At 38.6% G+C, this 17,765-nt stretch overlaps 1 protein-coding gene across 1 annotated transcript in view; it reads right to left on the bottom strand.

The window, feature by feature from the left end:
- Nucleotides 1-17,765, bottom strand: part of LOC122058203 (E3 ubiquitin-protein ligase PRT6-like) — a 50,403-nt gene that overhangs the window by 12,455 nt on the left and 20,183 nt on the right. Inside the window, exons 5-6 of the mRNA XM_042620761.1 lie at nt 1,243-1,486; nt 415-1,161 (exon numbers count right to left, since the gene is read on the bottom strand). Coding sequence (XP_042476695.1) covers nt 415-1,161; nt 1,243-1,486 — 991 coding nt within the window. The remainder of the gene's footprint in view (nt 1-414; nt 1,162-1,242; nt 1,487-17,765) is intronic.

The following is a 17,765-nucleotide window of genomic DNA, read 5'->3' as shown; positions in this document are numbered from 1 at the left end:
TTGATCCCAGGTCAGTGCTACAACTAGCATGTGACCTTACCAAATGAGCAGGCTAGTACCTTCCAAATCTACCTTGCACCTGAATCAAGATGGAAAAATAAAACCAGTATTCCAGATTGCATGCCTGTTTCTTCTTCTTCTTTTTTCACCATTTTTTTTTTCATATATATATATATATATATATATTTTCGATCGACAAGTAAAATTGTATGCCACCATTGAAGTTTGACATAGCATGTGAACATTCCAAGTTGGTCTTCACAGTAAACTAACCTAAAGTGCAAATGAAATTTCATTGTACATAACTCATTATTCTAAAACAGAATCATCTGAAGAACACAAATTTGCAGCTCTCCGTGCAAAACAATAGTAGAACATTAACTAGAAAGAAAAAGAAAAATACACGTGTCTCACCAATATGGCAGCCTGACGCTCTCGAGCTTTTGCTTTCCGCTCCTCAGCCTCAGAAGCTGATCCCAAGACACGAGTATCAACATCCAGAATGGATTGTACCAAATGAGATACCACTTCAGGTGCAATTCTTCGCAATTCAGTCATACAGCCAGAATCAAGCTCAGCAAACTTTTTCAATAAACCTTCAATCAAAGAGGAGAGGTTGCAATTGCCCACTTCTATGAAGCTTTCTAGACTTTCTTTATGATGCATCCTCATCAAAGAAACAAGCAGTGACAGCAAGCTTTGATGCTTCCGTGCATTCATTCCTGCAGTTGCTCCAAAATCTATCTCCTCATGAGCAAAAGCTAGCATCGCCATCAAATCTTCCACAGGGAATGAAGTACTCATGCTTGAGTTGTCACCAGATTGTCTCTGCAAATAGCATATGTCTAGTGCCAATGAAAGCAAGTGCAGTGCTGTTAGGATTACTCCATCAGGAGCACGTGAAGCAGAATTTTTATCCGTGAAAACTGCATAGAATAGAACTGCACGGACAATTTGTAGGACAGCCTTCGAGGTTGCAATTCTAGCAATTCCTTGTAGAGGATAAAAAAGTGTTGTCCACCGTGGCAACTGATTAGTCAAAGCAGAAGCCTTACAGAAACGCAGGTATCTTTCTTCTGCAATTTGCAAGTCCCTTGAGTTCCAGCGAGGGTGATACAAATCTAATTCTTTCCAATATGTCTTCCGTAGTGAATATTTCCCCTGAAATGAAGAGAAATATCAGGATGTCTGACCTGACTCAATACCAGCCAACTACTAGATAGTTAAGACCAAAAACCAAACCTGCTTCATGCCAGATGGATTGGAATACACCGCCACAACCTCCAAAATCTTCTGAACCTGATCACTCTTAGAAAGATCAGGAGGAAGAGATTTCACCAATTGGCTATGAGTAGCATCTCCAATGGCAAGTTTATAAACCAGCTCTCTTTGCAAGCTCTCAGTGGTGGACAACCCACAAAAACGACGTTCTTTAACTATCTGTATGATAAGGGTAAGCATTTCCTGCACCAAAACGGGTTCATACCTGAAAGACACGGTTCATTTACAACACACTCATTTCAGAAAATGGATAGCCCAAATGATATAATATTTGATAATTTTCTTCAAAAACTAGTCCACAAAGTAACTCCAAAATTAACATGATTTTTATTTTTGGGTGCAAATAAAGAATCCATTGACAAAGAGAAACATACAAGCAAAGTTGCTACGGCCCAAGGCGAACCAAGGTGTTGGAGGGCAGCCTAAGCACTTAGGCGAAAAGGTGCCCACCTTACAGCAAACAAGTTTTATTTTTTATTTCCCCTCTTTTCTAAAATTATTTAGTAGGGGTGTCGATGGGTTGGGTTTTTTTTTTCTATTAACTCAACCCAAGACCAGCCCATCCCAGCCCTAGGTCGGGCTGGGTTGTCTAAGCCCAGACCCAACCATGTCAGGCTAAGCCCAACCTTGATTGGGCTGGGCTTAGCCCAACCCACCACAGCCCAGTTAATGTAAGATTGGGTCACAAGTGATCCAATCCCAGGCAGGATCTTTACCAAATTCAATAAAAATCACATTCAAGGACCGATTGAAAGAATAAAACAGAAAATAGAGAATGAAGGGAAGAATGGAGGTAGGGGAATAGGTTGGGTCGAATATCTCACTCTTCCCTGGGGCATCTCACCCAAGTTGTCTCTCACAGCACTGCATTTCACAGTTCTCCAGTACAAAGTTTTCTTTTTTTTCATTCAATCAAAGTGGTGTTCAATGTTGTAGCCCCTTACAGACTTATATAAAAGACTCAAAACTGACTCAAACACTTAAAAGGAAAGGCCTAACCCAATCCTTAACTAATTGGGAAACCTAAACTGATTAGAAAACTAAAATAGCAAAGAAAATAGACTCAAGACAGAACTCTAACTAAACTAACGAAGTAAATCATGTTTTCCTACTTTCTACCCATATTTTAGGCTCATTAAAGTGGCACATTACAAAGAAAACCCATGTGATCAAATGCCCAACACATACATAGCCAAACCTAAGGCTTATTTCCAATAAAATAAGCCCATTAAATGACTTATCTGCATCACCAATACTATTGGTTATTTGGTTGCTTGATCTTGATGCACTACAAAGGCCAAAGACCAAGGTTTTCGTATATATGTAGATTGTGGAAAACGAAAGACTTTTTTCATATCTTTTTCTGTAAGTACCCATTTATAATTATAAACATCTTTATATTATTACGTACTTAATATACAGGGTTGGGTTGGGTTGGGTTGGGTTGAGACCTCAACCCAGGCCCAACCTAACCGGGCTCGGGCCTAAAATTCTCAACCCTAGCCCTATTCAGGCTCAGGGTGGGTTCAAGCTAACCGAGCTTTTTTGACACCCCTATTATTTAGTATACCACATATACTTTATATCATAAAAAAACAACATTAAGCCACATCAAATCATAAAAAATAAACATTAAGTCATCAAAAATCAACATTTAATGAAATGCTCTCGTTCTATAATAAGTTTGACTGATCAAATAATTTTTATTTTTACATGAGAATTTTCGCATTAGGTATAGCACAAAAGCAGCTTTCCAACAAGTCTAAAATTACTTAATCTGAGTTGTAATGACAAAGTTATGTTCTTATCAAACTTATTTTAAAGTGCACAATACTATTAAAATCGCCTGGATGAAAATAATTTTATGGACATTACAACAAAAAATGAAAAGATTATTTTACAGGACTTTTGGTTTATAGCAATGTTTTACCATGATAAGATTTATAAAATTTTCAAAATTGAGAAAAAACCTAACATTTGGAAATTGCAAATCGCTCCCACTACAACAACAAAAAAAAAAAAAAAAAAAAATCCAGTTTTTGTTCTTGAACTGGGGGGGTTGACTTTTTATCTTTTAGAACTTGATTTTTAAACTATTTTTATTGGATTCAAATACGGGGGGGATTTGCTTATTTATCAATAAATATAAAAACATACCTAATAACAAAAATAAAAACACTTACTTAAATGAAATATAAGGCGAAATGCAGTGCAATAAGGCGACAATCGCCTAGGCCCTAGGCAAACCACCTGGATGCCAAGGTGGCGCCTTGAAAACTATGGATACAAGGGGCCCCAATTAAGGGGAAAGAGAAAAACAAAAGTACCAAATCAAACTAAGTTAAACAAAGCAGCACACTCCCTTCAAAAGGAAGGGACAACGACTTGCAAAAGAGACAAAGGCAAACCCCAGGAGATAACAATAAGCTCGTTCCTTGGGGAATAAAAGACATTAAGATTTACAAGGATTTGAATCAATATAAATGTGACAAGATACAAAATAAGGATCAAGCTACCACAGACCATAGTTAGTAAGTTCGGGGATGGCAATAATACGGGAATGGACTGTAATTAAATGGACCTAACTCTTGATTCTAATGCTGATCTCCATAACTCTAACTTTGCATTAATCCCTACTTTTGTCTTATCTACCAAAACATTATCATCAGCAAAGAACATACACCACGAAACCTCGTCTTGGATGTTTCTCGTTAAATCATCAATGATGAGTGCAAAGAAAAAAGGGCTTAAGGCATATCCTTGATGTAGCCCAATTGTAATTCGGAATTCTCTCCTTTGACCTCCCACGGTTCTCACACTAGTCACCAGTCATTCATATCTTTAATTAGATCCACATATTTACTATACCCCTTCCTCTTCTCAAGTACATACTCGATTAGCTGATTAGCTCTCTAGGGACTCTATCATATGTTTTTCTAGGTCAATAAAGACCATATGAACTATAGAGATCTTTCTTGAAAACTCTAAATCTTTCTATGATAGCTTTTGTTATGGATCTACCTGGCATAAAACTAAATTGATTCTCTGAGATAGTTGTTTTTGTTCTCAATTTTGCTCCACAATTTTCTCCCGCAATTTCATAGTAATACAATATGACTCATTAGTTTTACGCCTCTACAGTTATTGTAGTTATGAATATCACCTTTATTTTTATAGATTGGAACTACACTGTTTCTCCTCCACTCATCTGGCATTCTCCTTATGCCCATAATCTTGTTAAAAAGATTTGTTAACCAAGATACCCCCACAAAATTCTAAACTCCTCCCCACTTCTATTGGGACCTCATCAAAGACTTGGTATCTTTCATATTGTCATCTTTCTTAAGGCTTCTTTAACTTCAACCAATCCAAATTTTCATATATATTTGTGGCAGTGTCTTGAATAGTCATGTAGTCTTCTTGGCCACTCCTACTCAAGATGTCTCCATTTAGTAGATCTTTAAAATACATCTCCCATAGTCAAAATCTTTGCTCTTCCTCTCTCTCGCTTTAACTATATAATACATAGTTTTTTCCCCTTCCTTTGTGTTCAGATCATATAAAGGTTTTCATATTTATTCTCCCTCGTTATCCCTACAATCTTCTTAACTTCGTTTCTAGCAACACTATACCTCTTTTTGTCTTCTACCACTTTAGTCCTTGCCATGTCTTAAAACAGGATTTTTTTGTCTTAATGGCAACCTGGACCTCATCATCCCACCACCAAGTCTCTCTAGGGGCCTGAAAAATACCCTTCTTTTACCCCTAAAACTTCTTTACCAACCTTTTTAATATATGTCATCTCACTCCACATCGTATTGGTGTCTCCCTCAAAGTCCCACTTTTCCTTGTTTGCCCACTTCATCTGCAAAAATATCCAAGGAATCTCCATTTAATCTCCACTACCTTATCTTAGGGAAAGCAGGTTCCCTAGTCTTAAGTTTTTGCATACTGAGGCACATATCCAAGACCACCAACCTATGTTCAGTGGTTAGGCTCTACCCCGGTATAACTTTACAGTCTTTACACAACACTCTATCAAACTATAGATAGGAAGAAGTCTATTTGGCTGGTATGATGTCTACTTTTGTAGGTAACTATGTGCTCATCTTTCTTTTCAAAGAAAGTGTTCACAATGGATAAATAGATTGCAACAACAAAAAACCTCTAAGAGGAATATTTACTAACAAAAGATCACAGTATAAAATTTAAATAAGACCCCTATTTTGAAAGGAAGTGATTTAACAACTTAGATTAGCATATCACCAGGCCAAAGTTGTTATGGCACTAGCTCGCCTTGCCTTGGCGCTTAGGTGGGAACCTAGTTGTTTCTATCCTTGGTTCTAATTCACAAGGAGAACTTAAGTGTAAAATAAGGAATTTGTTTCTAATGCTTATAAAAATAAAAAACATGTATAAAATGAAAACTACCTTCTTTTACACATAAATATAAAGAATATGGCAAAGGTATCATTGAAAGAGAAGACCGAATTTGAATGGTGTTCTTCCTTTCTCCTTAATGATGTGAAATGACTAAGACAACTGTAGAGATAAGTTAGATGACGAAAAAACCTTCACAATGTGAGATGACTGAGACAATTGCTGGAGATGAGTCCCAAAATTTCCCCATCTTTCTTCACCTTTTCCCCTTATTTTTTCTTTTAGGGTGTGTTGAACAACTTGACAACATGACACCCCCCCCTAAGGGCTCAAAAACCACCTTCACACCCAGGAGACACCTAGATAACTATGCCAAAGTCCACACTTCTATTAATACCATGGTCTAAAGTGTCTCTGATACGATATGATACCCCTCCAATACGTATCTTAAATTTATTCGACCGATACCGATACTTTAATCATTGATCTTTGGCATATCTTAGCGTATCTCCGATACGATACGATACGATACCCTCCGATACGTATCTTAAATTTAGCCGACCAATACGGTGGCCGATACCAATACTTTAATCCTTGATTAAGACAATTCTATTTTATCATACTCATCTTCTCTTCAACTACTATTTACTCAAAAATGTCATAATTAAAAAGAACCTTCAGTATGGGGTTTAAGGACCATTGTACTTGTATGTAGAGGGCAAAACTTAGTGAAATGGTAATATTGCTCCATTGCAACCAAGCGTTCTCAGATTCAATCAAGAAACAACCTCTCCACGGAGTGGGGGTAAGGCTGTATTTTTTTACCCTCCCTAGAACCATGTAGTGGCAAGATCTTTGTGCACTAGGTTCACCTTTTTCTATACGCATTGGGTATATGTGTTGATCTTGAGTTTCCATTTCTTAATCATCGCATGGACAAAAAGAAGTTTTCAAAACTAAGGGCAACTAGTGTTGCACACTTTGTTTAACCTATACAGTGCATTCTAAGCAATTATTTCCACTCGTCTTTCTCCCTTTTCATCTTAGGTGTCATCAGGACATGACTCAATAACAAAGCTCCCCTTATATCAGTCTCTGCGAAATCATTCTAGAGCTCCTCATAAACTTGACCATCATGCAAGATCTCCATAGGCCTAGCACCATGATCGAATAGCTAGTAAATAATAGAAGTTTTATTTGAGACACTAAGTTGATCATTTTTCCATCCCCCTCCCTTCTCCTTCAAATACAACATCCAAAACTGTAGAAAACCAAAGATTTGTAACCAGTAACTTGAGAGGAGAGATGAGGAAGAAGAAGAGAGATGGAAAGGGAAAGGAGCAGCCGATATATCTATCGGCAATTTTCCTCCGTCATATATATTTATAATAAGTAGATCCAAGTACAATCATAGGTGGAATGGAAAAGACAATCGTAGCCTAACTCTAATTTAGGAAACTAGACGTCTAGTCTAACTAGGAAATAAAACAACCTAATCTAACTTGGAAAGTAACTAAGATAACCATGCCACGATGGGGCACTCCCCCTATTGTAGATACATATTCCAACACTCCCCCTCAAGCTAGAGTATACATGTATCAAAAGAAAGCTCCAACTTAAACCAACGAGAATTGAAAAACAAATGTAACATCAGTCTTGAATAGTAGTTGTAGACTCCAATGAGAACAATGAGAACTTCAATCAACTGCCATAAAAACTAGCAACAATATCAACTCAAGCACATCAACATCAGTAGAATCAATAGATTCGGATTGAACCATCAGCAACGAACAAAATGTACAGTAAATAATCATCAACATGTGCAGTACTTGATCTTCAAGAGGAAGGAACTTGATCTTCAATGTCTGAGGAAGACTCAATCTCCAAAAGGAAGAACCAAAAATCATAGAAATTGTAGATATCATCAACCACAATCAAAAATACCATAGCAACAGACATGTTACAATGACAAATGGTCTCCTATAATTACAGAACTTGATTTCCAATAGGGGAAGACACGATCTTTAAGGAAAGGAATCAATTCAATCGCACACGGTGGACAGCCAATCTTTAAAAACACCATATCATACTTTAAAGGAGGTAAAGATGAAGGACAACTTAGATACTTAAGAAATCACCTCATCTTAAGATATCACTTCATTAGAGTTGCCTTCAAAAGCTAAAATTGTTACTGAAGACACGAGTAGTTAAATAATCTTCACTAATGTTGAGTTTAGCGCTAAACCTATCGGGATTAGCACTAATTACCAGAACCGATAGGGGCATTTCTGTCCTATCGATTCTAGTAATTATGTTAGGGTTCTGTCGTATGGTTTGGGGGTATTTCTGTACTTCTTTTAATTTGGGTTTTTAATATACAAAATAGAGACTAATCTGAGATCAAAGCATTCTGGACAGATTGCAGGTACTCCTTTTGGGAGTCTCTCTCTCTCTCTCTCTCTCTCTCTCTTCTCTTCTTTTCTTCTTTTCTCTGGTTTGTTTATAGGTATCTGGGATTGTAACATGGAATCAGAGCCTCTGTAATCAAATCAAGCTTTTCAAAACACTCCCTTCTGATCTCGTTTTTGAGCTAAAATCTTCTAGTGTGCTGCCTCTACTATGTATTAAATCACATGGAGTGATTTATTTGGTGTATGGATCGGGCTCTATTGGTACTATGCTGAAGATTTGAAGACCTTGGACCGCAGCCATCTCTTTTTTTATCGAACCAAGGTCTCATAGGTGAAAGTTAGATAACTCCTTTGACCTAATTAATTCCTGCAGGGGCTCTAACATCAGTCGCCGTGGTTCAGGTGTGGTTTGCTTCTCTTTTTTTTTCTTTTTCTTTTTTTTTTTTTTTGTATTTCTACGACTCTATTTGTCTACTTTATTTTTTATTCTCATTGCTGAGACCAAGTCTACTACCTCTGTGACTACTGCATCCGCCTCAGACAATGTCAATATCCAAATTACTTCTATTAAGCTCAAGGGAAGCTCGAATTACCTACTTTGGACTCAATCTATGAAGGTTTTTCTTATGGCCAAGGATAAACTTAAGTATACTACTTCTGATTCTCCTTCACCATCTGATAAGGGTTAATATGAACGGATGAAGGAGAATGCTTTGATTTTAATCTGGTCATAGAATAGTATGGAACCAGATGTCGCCGCCAATGTCATGTTTCACTGTACTGCAAAGGGAGTATGAGACGATTTGAAGGAAACCTACTTTCAAGAAAAGAATATGACCCGCATCTATGATATTTATGAGAAGTTGTTCCAGTTTCGCCAGTCTAACAGATCTCTTTCAGAGTATTACAGTACTTTCAAAGGAATGGTTGAAGAACTTAATGTTTTCTAGCACTTGACCACAGATATTGACAAATTGAAGGCTCAGCGGAATGAGTTTTTTGTTTCTAAATTTTTGGCTGGTTTGAATAATGATTTGAAGACAGTGAATGGCCATTTACTTGTAGGCAATACTATCCCTACTATGAATGACACTTATTCGCGACTGCAGCTATCACTTCATCAACTAAATCTGATCAGCTTCCAAAAGACAATTCTGCCTTCCTTACCAACTGTGGACGTGATCGCAGTCGTGGGGGTCGTGGATCTACTGGTTGAAGTTCTAGCAGACAGCCTTCTGATCGTGCAGCCCTCCAGTGCACTTATTGTGGGAAGCCCAACCACACTATAGAGACTTGCTGGGCAAAGCATGGAAAATCAGAGTGGGCAACCCAGTTAGCCAATCATGCAGTGTCAGATGATGGTACTAACACAATGTCTTCCGTTGATGCTAAACTGAGACCTTCAGGCAATCCATCTACCAGTCTGTGCGATGACATCAATCAGTTGTTCCAGCGCTTGCACACTCTCGATCCTCTAATACATCCAATGGTGGGTCTACATCCGCTGCCACCTTAGCTTATACAAGTACCTCAACCCTTCTTACCACCACTTCTACCCCTTGTATCATTGATTCAAGTGCCTCTACTCATATGACTGGTAAATCATCACTTTTTAAGAATTTTTCCTCTAGTACCAGTTCTACATCTGTTATTCTAGCCAACGGTGCTTCCACACCGGTTCTAGGCCATAGTACTATCTCTCCTACGCCCTCTCTGAATTTATCTTCTGTGTTACATGTTTCACAATTTTCATTAAGTCTTCTTTCTGTGAGCCAGCTAACTAGTTCATTAAATTGCTCAATAACCTTTTTTCCCTCTTACTGTGTTTTTCAGGGTCTTCACACAAGGAAGACGATTGGTGAAGTGTGTGAAAAGGATGGTTTATATTATCTCAATTGTGGCTCTCCTACTTCTTCTGCTGCTGCTACTACTGTTGGGGATGTGACCCCTTTCCAATGGCACTATCATTTAGGACATTTATCTTTGTCTAGGTTGAAACTTTTATTTCCTAATTTTAAGTCTGTTCTTAGGTTAGAATGTGAGGCATGTGAGTTGGGCAAACATCATCATGTCCTTCCCATCTCGCTCTGTCTCGTAGTCTATCTTTATTTTCTTTAGTCCATTCTGATGTATGGGGTCCTTGCAGAGTTAGTAATAGATTTAGTTTTCGCTATTTTGTGACTTTTGTGGATGATCATTGTCGCCTTACATGGCTTTACATGTTAAAGAACATATCCGAATTTTTATCTGTGTTTCAAAAATTCTATAATGAAATAAAAACTCAGTTTGGTCTTTTAATTAAGATTTTTCGTTCTGATAATGCTCTAAAATATGCTCAAAATGATATTTCTGATTTTTATGTCAACCGTGGGATGATACACCAAACTAGTTGCGCCTATACCCCACAGCAAAATGGGGTAGCAGAGCGTAAGAACCGGCATCTTCTCGAGGTAGCTCAAGCTATGGTGATTCATATGCATGTCCCTAAGCATTTTTTTGTGTGATGGGGTTTTGACTGCATATCACTTGATTAATCGTATGCCATCTTCAATTATCTCAGAAAGGTCTCCTTTTTCTATTATGTTCCCTACTTTGCCGAGTTTTCTTGTTCCTCCCCGAGTCTTTGGGTGTGTGTGCTTTGTTCACAATTTGCATGTGCAAGTAAATAAACTATCTCCTAGGTCTACTAAGTGCATTTTTTTAGGTTATTCACGCATAGTTTTTAAGGCGGTAAGGCGACGGAGGCGTTTGAGGGTCTTTCAGAGCGCCTTAGCGATAAGGCGACGCTTTATGCCCGCCTTATCAACTAAAGCGTTCCTGTGTAATTTTTTATAAAACCAATCTATTTGGCTCAAATCCTAGTTGAATCCTATTACTCATATGTTAAATAAATATTAAAGGTTCATATTCATACCAATGTAAGATATTCATCAAGAAAACAAATCAATAAAGTGAATAAACTAAGTTCATCTTCATCAATCATCAATCATCAATCATATTAACATATAATATAAATACATAATTATGAAACAAAATTATAAATATAAAGAAAAGAAGACATAAAAAATACAAGTATTTATTATACTTACCTCTATGATGCCAAAATGAGTGCCTAAGTCCTAAGGTCATCCATTATATTTCTACTCCCGTCAAAAAAGAATGAAGCTCACCCTGCCGGAGCAAAATGGTCGCCTGGATCAGTAGTTCTTCCTTGTTCCTTGATTCCTTCTCAAAGCCCTTTCTTAAAACCCTTGACAAAATCCAAATCCTATTTGTGAATCAAGTTTTTGTTTTGTTTGTTTTGGTTATTTTTTATGGAGTAAAGCTGATCCCATACATCTCAAGTGTTAACAAAACCATACACCTACCAATAAAAAATCTATATTTGGAATCTTCATCAAGTAATTTTAAAATGTGTTTGAAAAAAAAAACTCATAAGGCGCCATTTCACATAAGGCGGAGCACTGCCTTACCATCTCTAGACCGCATCAGCGCCAAGGCGTTGCTAAGGCATCGCCTTAAAAACTATAATTCACGTACTCAGAAAGGGTACAAATGCTATGACCCTATTACTCACAGGAACTTTGTTAGTGCCAATGTGACCTTTGAAGGCACATCATTTTTTTCTCCTCAGGTGTCCCAGTCTGGTGTGGAAGTGGTCTTCTCCATCTCCTCCACCTATTCCCTCTCTCATACCCTTCCCTGATGTTCCTAGGACCAATGACTCACCTCCCCTATAGGTTTATCAGCACAGGAAGAAGGTTGGACAACCAAGGGGAGAAACCAATACTCCAACTGATACACTTCCTTCTCTGCCGCCTTCCTCTAGTGAAGCTCCTCTTCCTTCTCCGCCCGATGACTTACCAATTGCTCAAAAGAAAGGTACACGTTCTTGCACTCAAAAATTTATGGTTGTGTATCCTATTGATAACTTTGTTTCCTTGTCTCATCTTCCTTCTCCCATCCATGATCTTGCCCTATCTCTTTCTACTAATCCTATTCCCCGCACCCATACTGATGCCCTAAGTATTCCTGGATGGAAAGCTACCATTGATGTAGAAATGGATGCTCTCTTGAGTCGTGGTACCTGGAGTCTGGTAGATTTACATCCTGGCAAGGATTTGGTGAGGTGTCGCTGGGTGTACACTGTTAAGTACCACTCTGATGGCTCTGTTCAACGGTTAAAAGCCCGTCTGGTTGCCAAGGGGTATACTCAAACATATGGAGTTGATTATTTTAAGACCTTCTCCCTGGTTGCTAGACTAAACTCTGTTCATCTACTTATTTCTCTTGCTGTCAACTTTGATTGGCCCTTGTTTTAGTTGGACATCAAGAATGCCTTCTTGTATGGTGATCTATAAGAAGAGGTGTATGGAGCAACCTCCTGGTTATGTTGCTCAGGGGGAGAATAAAGGTCGTGTGTGTCACTTACACAAGGCTATCTATAGACTTAAACAGTCCCCTCAGGCATGATTTGACAAGTTCAGTGCTACCATAGTTACTTGTGGATTTTCTCAGTGTTATTCTGATCCTTATCTTTGTTCGTCGCAGATGTGATAAGCTGGTTGTCTTGATAGTTTATGTTGATAATATTATTCTATTGATAGTGAAGCAGGAATTTCTCAAGTGAAAGCTTTTCTACAGCAACACTTTCAGACCAAGGACTTGGGCCAACTTCACTATTTTCTTGGGATTTATGTGATGCGATGCAAAAAAGGGATCAGTCTGTCTCAAAGGAAATATGTGTTGGATCTTTTATCTGATACCGGTATGCTTGCATCCAGACCTATTGACATCCCTATGAATCCTCACCAAAAGTTTGGTGTTAATGATGGCGAACTTCTCCAGGATGTGCATCAGTACAGGAGTTTAATTGGCAAGTTAATTTATCATACTGTGACTCGTCCTGATATCTCCTATGCTGTTGGAGTCCTCAGTCAGTTCATGCAGTCTCTTCAGAAAGCTCATTGGGATGTTGTTGTCTGTGTTCTTCGCTACCTAAAGGGTGCTCCTAGAAAAGGGTTGATTTATCGTCCGAATCGGCATATGGAACTAATTGACTATTCTGATGCAAAATGGGCCGGCTCTGCTAGTGATCGGAGATCTACTACAGGTTATTGTACATTTGTTAGAGGTAATCTGGTTACATGGCATTGCAAAAAGCAGACTACCATTGCCCGATCTAGTGCCGAAGCATAACACAGAGATATGGCTCATACCACTGCTGAGTTGATGTGGCTCCGGTCTCTACTCTTGGAGTTGGGATTTCCAGTGACCAAGCCTATGAAGATGTATTGTGACAACCAAGCTGCAATGTACATTGCTAGTAATCCGGTCTTCCACGAGAAGACCAAGCACATTAAGGTGGACTGTCACTTAGTTCGTGACGCAGTTCTGAAGAAGTTGATCGAGACCCCCTTTGTTCCTTCATCTGATCAGTTGGCTGACATGTTTACCAAGTCTCTTTTTGCCCCTAGTTTTCGTAATGGTTATACCAAGCTGAACATGGGTGATGTGTATGCTCCAGCTTGAGGGGCAGTGTTGAGTTTAGCGATAAACCTATCGGGATTAGCGCTAATTACCAGAACTGATAGAGGCCTTTCTGTCCTATCGATTCTAGTAATTATGTTAGGGTTCTACCGTATGGTTTGGGGGTATTTATGTACTTTCTCTTCTTTTCTTCTTCTCTACTTTTCTCTTTTCTCTGGTTTGTTTACAGGTATCTGGGATTGTAACAACTAATAATTATCTCCAATCGATAAATTGTGCAGAGCAGATAAAATTTGTAGAGTAGATAAAAATCTCCAATCTCCCCCTCACGTGTAGCATTATATGTGAACAAATAATTCCAATAATCAACATCCCAACGATCTCTTAACCAAGAGCATTAAATAGTTTCCAACTCCCCCTCACGGTTGTAAAACGAAACAAACAATCTTCAAGCACCGAGACATGCCAATAACACTATCAATCCTAAAAATGTGATTTCAAGGCCACCAAAGCAATAATGTGGCAAATGTATATGCACAATAGCAATTCTGTAATTGCTTTATGCAATCCCCAATTGATGCGAAACCTTGGTCAAAACACCAAATTGGGTTTGGTATAGACCCCTCCAAGGTCATAATAGGCAATAACATGGGGTAATGGCAGAACCGTAATTAACCAGTATGTCCAAGGGGATGGTAGGTAAAAAAGGCACTGGGATAGGAAAATGTGTAATAGTAATGGCAATTTGGTAACATCTCAATTCTCAAGTGTCCAAAGATGGGTGACAATCTAGTAATAAACCAGAATTTTCAAGGACTCACTAGGTAAGCAAAGGGGATTAGATATGGTAAGGACTATAAATATCTCAATGATAAAAAAGGAATGTCATGGCTGTAATTTAGGTGAAATCCAATTGTTAGCACAAGCTAAGGCCAAAGGGTAAACTAGGAAGGGTGAAGAAAATTTGGAAAAAATGTAATTGTCATGAGAAGTAAGGTTAAAAATAAGTGAGGAGCAGGTAGGAGCAATAATGGGACTTGAACAAGACTCCTTGTCACTCATGGTTTAGAACAACAAACAGGGGTAATATTGGTAAGTAATAGAGTTCAATCCCGCTTTAAATCACTCAACCAACAAGGACAAGACAAGAATGACGTACAAACCTGAAAATGCAAATAATACGCAACCAGCAAGCCCAGTCATGGTAAACCCAGAATTCCAAAACCAGCAGCACAATGAAGGCGGCAGTGGTCTGGACCTTCGTTGAGGCAGATAACCAGGGTGGAAACCAACAGGAGAGACTTTGCCATCGTCAGCACCAAGCAGCAGGATCAGTGACAAGCAGTCGTTTAGGAAGAACACACAAGGAATGCAATCGAAGAACCAAGAATAAGGGAGCTGCAAATCGATCAGCATCAGTTTTTCACAGTAGCAACAAATGATAATTGCTTCAGCAAATCAGAAATCTTCTTCTTTTTTGACCATTGAAGCCGAGAGCAGCAGATCAATAATAAATCAGAAAAACAGGGAATCACATGAGAGAAATTAGCACAGAAGCAATAGCGCAATAGCGCAATAGCAGAATCAGCTAAGTTTGAGAAACTCAAGAGAGAAAATAAAGGTCATGTGACAAGAGAATGAGAACAGCATAGCAGTAAACGATGCCAGATAAGATTTGCATACTAAATATTCTTCGAAAACCCATACAAAACCCTAGTTCTTCTTCAATGAACTAGGATTTCCTTCTTCAAAGTGGAAACCCAAATCGACTCTCAAAACGGAAAATTAATGAGACAATCAGGTACTAGCAACCTGCTTTGATACCATGTAGGAAACCAAAGATATGTAACCAGTAACTTGAGAGAAGAGATATGAGAAAGAAGAAGAAAGATGGCAAGGGAGAGGAGCAGCCGATATATCTATTGGCAGTCACCCTCCATCATATATTTATAATTAGTAGATCCAAGGACAATCATAGGTGGAATGGGAAAGAAAATCTTAGTCTAACTCTAATTTAGGTAACTAGAGATCTAGTCCAACTAGGAAATTAAACAACCTAATCTAACTTAGAAAGTAATTAAGATAACATGTCAAGATAGGGACATTTCCCCCTATCATGGACACATATTCCAACAAAAACCTTATTCCAACTTAATAGGGTCAACTACATGGAGATTCCAAGCAAGGAGGAACGCACGGATCCATGCAAAAACATTGATGGGTTATGGCTAATTATAATAAGTCCCAACTGTCAACCTGATGCACCACAACAGATCAGCCACAGGCTTATAACGACAAACTATAATAAAATATTGGCTATCTACCTGACGTACCATACAGATCAGTCGAGCCAAAGCGTCCTACATGCAGTGTGTCCACCACCAAGACAATCCATCACCCATGAAAGAAGGAATGAGATAATAAATTCTTAATAGCCCTGCTAAGCACAAAAGTAACAACTCGAACACATAACTCCGCATTGAAAACTAAAAAAGCAACCCACAACTCTAACCAGATGTATCTGTGAATAACGGTTCAATGCACCAGTATAAAGCCTATCACTACAAGCAAAGAAATTGCAACTCACGTGCGTTACGACCACCACCAAACTTACTACAATGTAATAGGATTCAGCATGAAGAAAGCTCGATAGCCCCGCCAAGCATGAGTCGTGGGTATTTAAATTATATTTTGAGTCTACGGTTTAATAATGGGACCAGTTGTAATGGTCTTTAGGAGATATTTTGTTTTAAAATAGTCTAGCATGAGTTTCTTGTGTGGCCCCTTAGCTGTCCTTAGTTTTCTAGATCCTACTTGGTTATCTTGGTTATCTTGGGTAGCAAGAGTCATACTTGTTATATTACTGATTAGGCTTAGTTTGGTTGCAAGGGAAATTAAAAGGAAGAGAAGGGAAGGGAAGTGAAAATTTTCAAACCTAATAAATAATTTTTTGTAATCATTAGCCCATGTGATTATATCACTAACTCAAAATCATACCATATGGTAAGAAAGTGAAAAATTGCATCCAAATCCCTTTGGTACAAAAAGTAAAATAAAAATTGCATGTAAATGTATCATTACTAAATATGGTAAGAAATTTAAGTAGTTTATAAAATCACATAGGATAATGATTACGTATTTTCTTTTTCAGGTTTGAAAACTTCACTTCCCTTACCTTTAATTCCCCTTGCAACCAAACGTAGCCATAGAGTTTTTATAAGGGGAAAAGAATGCTCCCTGGTCACCAACCCTTGCGTCAACATGGGGGCCAGTAAGGGAGTGTATATGGGGGTCAACATAGGGTGGATTTTTTGGGTTTCACAAGGATGGGGGCATCATTTCGCCGCCCTCTATGTCTGGGCGCAGGGGTCGCACGACTAGGGAGTGTTCATTTACCCTTTTTTAAATACTGATGATGTTGAAAAAACTAGGAAGGATAACGTAAGGAATGAGCATATTAGTGCTGATTTAGGAGTTGCCCCGATCAATGACAAGCTACAAGAAAGTTGTTTGAGGCAGTATGGCCATGTTCAACGGAGGCCTAGGGATGCCCCAGTAAGGAGGAGTGATCTGATTCCGATTGAAGAAACTAAGAAAACTAGGGGCAGTCCTAAAATGACCATAGGAGTAGTGAGGAATGATATGCAAAGTCTAGATCTTGTCCCAAGTATGACCTCAGATAGAGTCGATTGGAGGGCAAGGATCCATGTAGCCGACCCAATCTAGCTGAGATTTTCCTAACTTGCTAGTGTTGGGCTTCTTTTCTTGTACTTTCATTCTTTCAGTTCTACTATTTTGTTTTTGCACGGATCCATGTAGCCAACCCCATTAATTTGGGATAGGGCTGAGTTAGTTGTTGTCGTTTTGTATAAATACTGATGATGTACTCTGCCTAATGAATCGAGATGAATAAAAGAACTTCTATTTTTAGTGGTGAAATTTGTGTGAGCCAAGTGATTATTCCCTCCTCTGCCAAGGCGGCAGTGGTCTGGACCTTCGTTGAGGCAGATAACCAGGGTGGAAACCAACAGGAGAGACTTTGCCATCGTCAGCACCAAGCAGCAGGATCAGTGACAAGCAGTCGTTTAGGAAGAACACACAAGGAATGCAATCGAAGAACCAAGAATAAGGGAGCTGCAAATCGATCAGCATCAGTTTTTCACAGTAGCAACAAATGATAATTGCTTCAGCAAATCAGAAATC

This window comes from Macadamia integrifolia, chromosome 12 (genome assembly GCF_013358625.1).
Source record: "Macadamia integrifolia cultivar HAES 741 chromosome 12, SCU_Mint_v3, whole genome shotgun sequence".
In the NCBI taxonomy this organism is placed as follows: domain Eukaryota; kingdom Viridiplantae; phylum Streptophyta; class Magnoliopsida; order Proteales; family Proteaceae; genus Macadamia; species Macadamia integrifolia.
The sequence above is the reverse complement of the archived record's forward strand: the minus strand, read 5'-3'. Positions and strand labels throughout refer to the sequence as shown.